An 8,285-nucleotide genomic window follows, 5' to 3' on the forward strand; every position below is an offset into this window, starting at 1 on the left:
TGATGTGATCTTGGCTCACTGCAACCTCCACCTCCCAGGTTCAAGCGATTCTCCTGCCTCGGCCTCCTGAGTAGTTGGGACTACAAGCATGCGCCTCCACTCCAGGCTACATTTTTTTTTTTTTTGAGACGGAGTGTCGCTCTGTCATAAAGGCTGGAGTGCAGTGATGTGATCTTGGCTCACTGCAACCTCCACCTCCCAGGTTCAAGCGATTCTCCTGCCTCGGCCTCCTGAGTAGTTGGGACTACAAGCATGCGCCTCCACTCCAGGCTACATTTTTTTTTTTTTTGAGACGGAGTGTCGCTCTGTCATAAAGGCTGGAGTGCAGTGATGTGATCTTGGCTCACTGCAACCTCCACCTCCCAGGTTCAAGCGATTCTCCTGCCTCGGCCTCCTGAGTAGTTGGGACTACAAGCATGCGCCTCCACTCCAGGCTACATTTTTTTTTTTTTTGAGACGGAGTGTCGCTCTGTCATAAAGGCTGGAGTGCAGTGATGTGATCTTGGCTCACTGCAACCTCCACCTCCCAGGTTCAAGCGATTCTCCTGCCTCGGCCTCCTGAGTAGTTGGGACTACAAGCATGCGCCTCCACTCCAGGCTACATTTTTTTTTTTTTTGAGACGGAGTGTCGCTCTGTCATAAAGGCTGGAGTGCAGTGATGTGATCTTGGCTCACTGCAACCTCCACCTCCCAGGTTCAAGCGATTCTCCTGCCTCGGCCTCCTGAGTAGTTGGGACTACAAGCATGCGCCTCCACTCCAGGCTACATTTTTTTTTTTTTTGAGACGGAGTGTCGCTCTGTCATAAAGGCTGGAGTGCAGTGATGTGATCTTGGCTCACTGCAACCTCCACCTCCCAGGTTCAAGCGATTCTCCTGCCTCGGCCTCCTGAGTAGTTGGGACTACAAGCATGCGCCTCCACTCCAGGCTACATTTTTTTTTTTTTTGAGACGGAGTGTCGCTCTGTCATAAAGGCTGGAGTGCAGTGATGTGATCTTGGCTCACTGCAACCTCCACCTCCCAGGTTCAAGCGATTCTCCTGCCTCGGCCTCCTGAGTAGTTGGGACTACAAGCATGCGCCTCCACTCCAGGCTACATTTTTTTTTTTTTTGAGACGGAGTGTCGCTCTGTCATAAAGGCTGGAGTGCAGTGATGTGATCTTGGCTCACTGCAACCTCCACCTCCCAGGTTCAAGCGATTCTCCTGCCTCGGCCTCCTGAGTAGTTGGGACTACAAGCATGCGCCTCCACTCCAGGCTACATTTTTTTTTTTTTTGAGACGGAGTGTCGCTCTGTCATAAAGGCTGGAGTGCAGTGATGTGATCTTGGCTCACTGCAACCTCCACCTCCCAGGTTCAAGCGATTCTCCTGCCTCGGCCTCCTGAGTAGTTGGGACTACAAGCATGCGCCTCCACTCCAGGCTACATTTTTTTTTTTTTTGAGACGGAGTGTCGCTCTGTCATAAAGGCTGGAGTGCAGTGATGTGATCTTGGCTCACTGCAACCTCCACCTCCCAGGTTCAAGCGATTCTCCTGCCTCGGCCTCCTGAGTAGTTGGGACTACAAGCATGCGCCTCCACTCCAGGCTACATTTTTTTTTTTTTTGAGACGGAGTGTCGCTCTGTCATAAAGGCTGGAGTGCAGTGATGTGATCTTGGCTCACTGCAACCTCCACCTCCCAGGTTCAAGCGATTCTCCTGCCTCGGCCTCCTGAGTAGTTGGGACTACAAGCATGCGCCTCCACTCCAGGCTACATTTTTTTTTTTTTTGAGACGGAGTGTCGCTCTGTCATAAAGGCTGGAGTGCAGTGATGTGATCTTGGCTCACTGCAACCTCCACCTCCCAGGTTCAAGCGATTCTCCTGCCTCGGCCTCCTGAGTAGTTGGGACTACAAGCATGCGCCTCCACTCCAGGCTACATTTTTTTTTTTTTTGAGACGGAGTGTCGCTCTGTCATAAAGGCTGGAGTGCAGTGATGTGATCTTGGCTCACTGCAACCTCCACCTCCCAGGTTCAAGCGATTCTCCTGCCTCGGCCTCCTGAGTAGTTGGGACTACAAGCATGCGCCTCCACTCCAGGCTACATTTTTTTTTTTTTTGAGACGGAGTGTCGCTCTGTCATAAAGGCTGGAGTGCAGTGATGTGATCTTGGCTCACTGCAACCTCCACCTCCCAGGTTCAAGCGATTCTCCTGCCTCGGCCTCCTGAGTAGTTGGGACTACAAGCATGCGCCTCCACTCCAGGCTACATTTTTTTTTTTTTTGAGACGGAGTGTCGCTCTGTCATAAAGGCTGGAGTGCAGTGATGTGATCTTGGCTCACTGCAACCTCCACCTCCCAGGTTCAAGCGATTCTCCTGCCTCGGCCTCCTGAGTAGTTGGGACTACAAGCATGCGCCTCCACTCCAGGCTACATTTTTTTTTTTTTTGAGACGGAGTGTCGCTCTGTCATAAAGGCTGGAGTGCAGTGATGTGATCTTGGCTCACTGCAACCTCCACCTCCCAGGTTCAAGCGATTCTCCTGCCTCGGCCTCCTGAGTAGTTGGGACTACAAGCATGCGCCTCCACTCCAGGCTACATTTTTTTTTTTTTTGAGACGGAGTGTCGCTCTGTCATAAAGGCTGGAGTGCAGTGATGTGATCTTGGCTCACTGCAACCTCCACCTCCCAGGTTCAAGCAATTCTCCTCCCTCAGCCTCCCAAGTAGCTGGGTTTATAGGTGCCCGCCAACACGCCCAGCTAAGTTTTTTGTTTTAATTTGTTTTGTTTTTGTTGTTTTGGGGTTTTTTTTTGAGACTGAGTCTCAGTTTGTTGCCCAGGGTCCAGTTCAGTGATGCGATCTCAGCTCACTGCAACCTTGCCTCCTGGGTTCAAATGATTCTTGTGTCTTAGCCTCCTGAGTAGCTGGGACTACCAGTGCACACCACCACGCCAGGCTAATTTTTGTATTCTTAGTAGAGACAGGGTTTCACCGCGTCGGCCAGGCTGGTCTCAAACTCCTGACCTCAAGTGATCCACCCGCCCCGGCCTCCCAAAGTGCTGGGATTACAGGCATGAGCCACTGTGCCGGCCTCTCCTAGCCAATTTACATTTTAAATTTAAGTTGTCACACATGGCTGTGACCACCGTATGGACAGTGTGGGTTTGGCTGCATGTGTCAGGCTGTGTCACGTGTTAGGCTGTTGGTTGTGGCTGTCCCCACTGTGCACCTTTGCTTCTGCGGTCTCGTTTCCAGAACTTCTCTGCCTGTCAGAACCCCATGACACACCCCCATTATAAAGCCTTCTCTGGCTTTCCTGCATCCATTAGGAAGGTATGTGGATGCCGCCGCGGCCAGCCCTCTGCAGTGTGTGCAGGTGTCCCTCAGACTTGTGCCTGTAGCTGCCCTTGGCCTTCTCCTGGCTCCACCGGCGTCCCAGCCGTACTGTGGCCAAGCCTGGGGCTTCCCTTGACTCCGTGTCCGCACTAGGTATCCCATTGCTGGCTCTGCCACAGAAACTCTCCAAAGGGCTCTCTCTACCCACTCCCGTGAGCTTTTTCTCCACCGGAAACTGTGTTAAGGTCACCTTTGACCTCATCATTGTTCTGCAGGTTACCATTCCCCCTTTTTAAAAGATTGTGGTGAAATAATACATGACCTAAAATGCGCCATTTGAACCACTGTTGGGCGTGCAGTGCCGTGGCATGAAGGATGTTCATAGTGCTGTGCAGCCATCGCCACCTTCCATCTCCAGAACTGAGCCCCGCTCTTTCCTCTCCACCCCTGGCAGCTGCCATTCTGCTCTCTGTCTCTATGGCTTTGAGGGCTCTAGGTACCTCATATTTAAGTGGAATCCTACAGGGTTTATCCGTTTGTGACCAGTGTAGATCACTTGGCGTAATGTCCTCCAGGTTCAGCCGTGCCATAGCTTGTGGCAGGGTTTCCTTCCTTTTTGAGGCCATATGACATCCAGTCCCACCTTGCTAAAGTAGTTTGTTCACCTGGTCACCAGGGTGACCCTGGAGCTCCCCTCTGGCCTCACTGCCTGTGCTTGGTCACCTTGGCTAGCTGTCCTCCCTTCTCCACCTCTGAGCCTGCAAGGGCTGCACTCCACAGAGGTCCCACGTGCCAGCCCTGACCGCAGCGCTTGGCTCTGCTGCAGTGGCCCGTCCCCTCGAAGGCTTGGCAGGCACTCACTGAGCCTCCTCCCCTGCTCACTCCTCCTCTGCACTCTGCACCCCCACCCGCACTGTGCCGCTTCACCATCTGCCACCCTGGCCCGCGCCACTGTCCCTTCCTGTTCAGATCAGTCAGCAGGGTGCCTCAGCTTGTTCCCCACCTCGACCCTGGCCCCCTGCCATCTTTTCTGCACATGGGCATGACTGAACCTTTTCAAGTGAAATTCACATTCTCTCATGTCTCATCAGAACCCCCAAAGCCTCCCCAGTCTCTGATAACATATCCAGGGTCTTTTGGTGGCCTGGAGGAGCTGTAAGATCTGCTTCCTAAAGCCTCCACCCTGTCTGCTGCTCCTCTCCAAACACCAGACCCTACACACCCCTCCGGCAGTACAGCACCCATCCTGCCCTTCATCCCTTGCTTGGCCCATAAGCCAGTCCTTTCAGGCTCCTGCCTCCTCTGGCCATTCCCCACGCGCGCCTCTCGCAGGAAGCAGTTTTCCTGTGTCCGCCCCCACCCCCTGCAGGAGGTAAGCTGCAGAGAGAAGCATTGTGTCACCTAGCACCTCACCTCACACGGAGCAGGTGCCCAGCAGATATGTATTGTGTGGAGGACCCTCTCCCTGTGGCCTTTTATCTGTTTGTTCCCATGGGGTTTGCCATGTTTGGCTGCAGTTCATGTCACTCGAGGACATCCTTCCCTGTGCCGTTGGCTTTGCGACTCTGGCTCTGTCACAACTCCAGCTGTGCTATCATTGGTCCACATCGTCCCCTCCCCTGTTTCCTGTGACTCCCGTGGGAAGATCCTGTCTCTACTCCTCTCTTCTCTCCTGCATCCAGTGCAGCACTGGGGCAAAGCAAGGGGATGGGGAACTGGCGGGTGGCCTCTCCTGGGCAGGCAACCATGGCACCCAGGTGCTCCTGTGCTCCAGAGGGGCTGGGGAGGTTTCATGGGGTGAATAGGCATTGGCGAGCTGACATGTCCCCTGTCCTCCACAGGCCTCTCGCAGTCTCCAAGGCACCATGAATGCCATCGTGGCTCTCTGCCACTTCTGTGAGCTCCACGGCCCCCGCACTCTCTTCTGCACGGAGGTCCTGCATGCCCCACTTCCCCAAGGGGCTGGGAATGAGGACAGTCCTGGCCAGGGTGAGCAGGCGGAAGAAGAGGAAGGTGGCATTCAGATGAGCAGTCGGATGCGTGCACACAGCCCCGCAGAGGGGGCCAGCGTTGACTCCAGCAGCCCAGGGCCCAAAAAATCGGACATGTGCGAGGCAAGTGTCTTTGGGGTCATCGTTTTGCGATCCCTGCAGTAGGTGTGGGATGGACAGGAGGACCTGAGAGCAGTGGATGGAGCCTCCCTGGGTGACACAGACTGCCTCTCAGGGGCCCTTCAGTTCCTTCTGCTCATCCTGACTGTAGCTTTTTTTTTTTTTTTTTTTTGAGACAGAGTTTTGCTCTTGTTGCCCAGGCTGGAGTGCCATGGTGTGATCATGGCTCACTGCAACCTCCACCTCCCAGGTTCAAGTGATTCTCCTGCCTCAGCCTCCTGAGTACTGGGATTACACGTGCCTGCCACCATGCCCGGCTAATTTTGTGTTTTTAGTAGAGACGGGGTTTCACCATGTTGGGCAGGCTGATCTTGAACTCCTGACCTCAGGTGATCCACCTGCCTTGGCCTCCCAAAGTGCTGGGATTACAGGCGTGAGCCATCATGCCAGCCTGTGTTAACTTCTTTAACCCACTCTGCCTCCCTGCCGTGGCCTTCATGTTTGTATTCACACACTCCAGCCTGTCCTGGAGGCAGATCCCCAAAGACCCCTGCTCCCAGCGGAGTTTCCTGCTCCCAGGACCCCCAGTGTTCTCGGTGGGTCACTCCATCAGCTCTCGAGCTCTTGGGAATGAGTGTGAGTTTTCCCCAGTGGGCCACTTGTTTGTGTGGAGGACCTGGGTCAGGGCCCGAAATCAGGGCTGGGTGTTGGACCTGTCACTGCAGTGCAAACAGGAACCTAAGCTTGTTCTTTTGGTTCCGCTGCAGAAGCAGAGGATGTGTGAGAGCTGCATCCATTGCTGGAAACGCCTGTGAGGAATGGGGGGTGGGGAGCACCTCAGACCTGGGAAGGAGGGCACTGCCAGGCCACTGGGGCGTCCTTGAGCTGGTGTTGGGGTTGCCCTTGGAGGAATCCTGCGACATTGTGGGGAGGGGCTTGCCTGACTCACTGCCATGCAGTCTTGGGGTTGGGGCAGCTCCAGGGCGTGCAGCCTCAGCACCGGAGTGACTGTGGCTGCAGCGGAGCAGCGAGGCAGTGGGGCTGCAGTGGTGAGCTGCCACACCAACATCCTGGAGCTTGGTGCCCGCCCTGTTCTTTATTAGGCCTCTCGCCTGTAGCTGAGGCCCCTTCCAGGTGTTATTTCAGAGCCAATGACAGAGGCTGGGGGGCAGTGGGTAATGCTGCCACCACAGAGCCCCTCACCCTCTGGCCAGCTGCTGCTCACCTCAGCCTCAGTTTTGTCTTCTGTATAATGGGGCTTCTCACTGACGTTATCTCAGAGGGTGGCCCTTGGGATTGAATGAGATGGAGCATGCAGGGCCCTTTTCATGTCGTCTGCTTCGTAAGCGCTCAGCAAATATCTGTTAGGAACAGCCTCTGGCAATCTCTGTGATCTCTGTGTTCTGTTTTCCTCTTTAGGAAACATTTAAATCTTCAGATAAGTATAAATCTGGAAGCCAGTTATTTTAAAAATAGCTTGAGTTTTCCGAGCTCAGATTTGCGTAAACCTAAGAGAGTTTGTTGCCCTGCCTCCCAACTAACAGATTTACTTTTCCTTTTCATGGACAGGGCTGCCGGTCACTTGCTGCAGGGCACCCGGGGTATATCAGCCACGATAAAGAGACCTCCATTAAATACGTCAGCCACCAGCACCCCAGCCACCCCCAGCTCTTCAGCATTGTCCGCCAGGCCTGTGTCCGGAGCCTGAGCTGTGAGGTGAGCCTCGTGGTCACAGAACCTGTCTCTGTGGGAGCCCACATGCTCCCAGGCACTCTGGATGGGCTCGGGGTCAGCATTGCACAGGGAGGCAGGCACTGGTCCTCTCTAAGGGCAGACCCACAGATCAGCACAGCACAGGGCACAGGATGCCTCCGTTGTCCAAAATTGCAGAAGAAGTCACGTTGGACTTGCTGAGCATTTTCTGAATGGGTGCTAGCTTTTGCACTTTAAGCACCAAACTTTTATTATTTGACCTTTTATTATTATTGTTTTCTCTTTTCCTTCTTTTGTGGCAGGGTCTCGCCCTGTCGTCCAGGCTGGAGTGTAGTGGCGCCGTCGTGGTTCACTGCAACCTCAAACTCCTGGGCTCAAGCGATCCTCCAGCCTCAGCCTCCCAGGTGGCTGGGACCACTGGTGTGTGCCACCGTACTCAGCTGGGGTTTTTTGTTGTTTCTGTTAAGACAGAGTCTCACTCTGTCGCCCAGGCTGGGGTGCAGTGGTGCAATCTCACCGCATCCTCCACCCCAGGTTCAAGCGATTCTTCTGCCTTAGCCTCCTGAATAGCTGGGACTACAGGCGTGCGCCACCATGCCCGGCTAACTTTTTGTATTTTTAGTAGAGACGAGGTTTCACTGTATTGGCCAAGCTGGTCTCGAACTCCTGACCTTGTGATTCGCCTGCCTCAGCCTCCCAAAATGCTGGGATTACAGGTGGGAGCCACTGTGCCCAGCCTTTTTAAAATTTTTTCGTAGAGATGAGGTCTCACTATGTTGCCCAGGTTGGTCTCAAACTCAAGCAATCCTCTGGCTCATCTTCCCAAAGCACTGGGATTACAGGTGTGAGCCGCCACGCCCAGCCCTGTGTGTCCATTCTTGATGGATGTATTCCTAAGATAGGAAGCATTTTTGGTTAGGTGGTTCACTGCATCAACATCACCTTTTTTTATTATCTCAGTCCTCATTCCAAGTCTCAGTGATGGTCCTCTGCTGCTCTCAGCCTGCTGAGGTGTGGATGATTTGTTCCTAAATTACGTTGCTGCTGCTGTTGCTCTTGACTCTGAGCTCTTAGGTCTTTGTTTTTTTTTTTTTTGAGACGGAGTCTAGCTCTGTCGCCCAGGCTGGAGTGCAGTGGTGCAATCTCGGCTCACT

At 53.9% G+C, this 8,285-nt stretch overlaps 1 protein-coding gene across 1 annotated transcript in view; it reads left to right on the forward strand.

The window, feature by feature from the left end:
• The first annotated feature begins 4,579 nt into the window (after positions 1-4,579).
• The window catches only part of FLCN (folliculin), a 17,903-nt gene continuing 14,197 nt past the window's right edge, over positions 4,580-8,285 (forward strand). Inside the window, exons 1-3 of the mRNA XM_011952156.1 lie at positions 4,580-4,679; positions 5,149-5,421; positions 6,988-7,134. Of these exons, the coding sequence (XP_011807546.1) occupies positions 5,173-5,421; positions 6,988-7,134 (396 nt within the window). The 5' untranslated portion in view covers positions 4,580-4,679; positions 5,149-5,172. The remainder of the gene's footprint in view (positions 4,680-5,148; positions 5,422-6,987; positions 7,135-8,285) is intronic.

This window comes from Colobus angolensis, unplaced genomic scaffold (genome assembly GCF_000951035.1).
Source record: "Colobus angolensis palliatus isolate OR3802 unplaced genomic scaffold, Cang.pa_1.0 Scaffold335, whole genome shotgun sequence".
Taxonomy (NCBI): Eukaryota; Metazoa; Chordata; class Mammalia; order Primates; family Cercopithecidae; genus Colobus; species Colobus angolensis.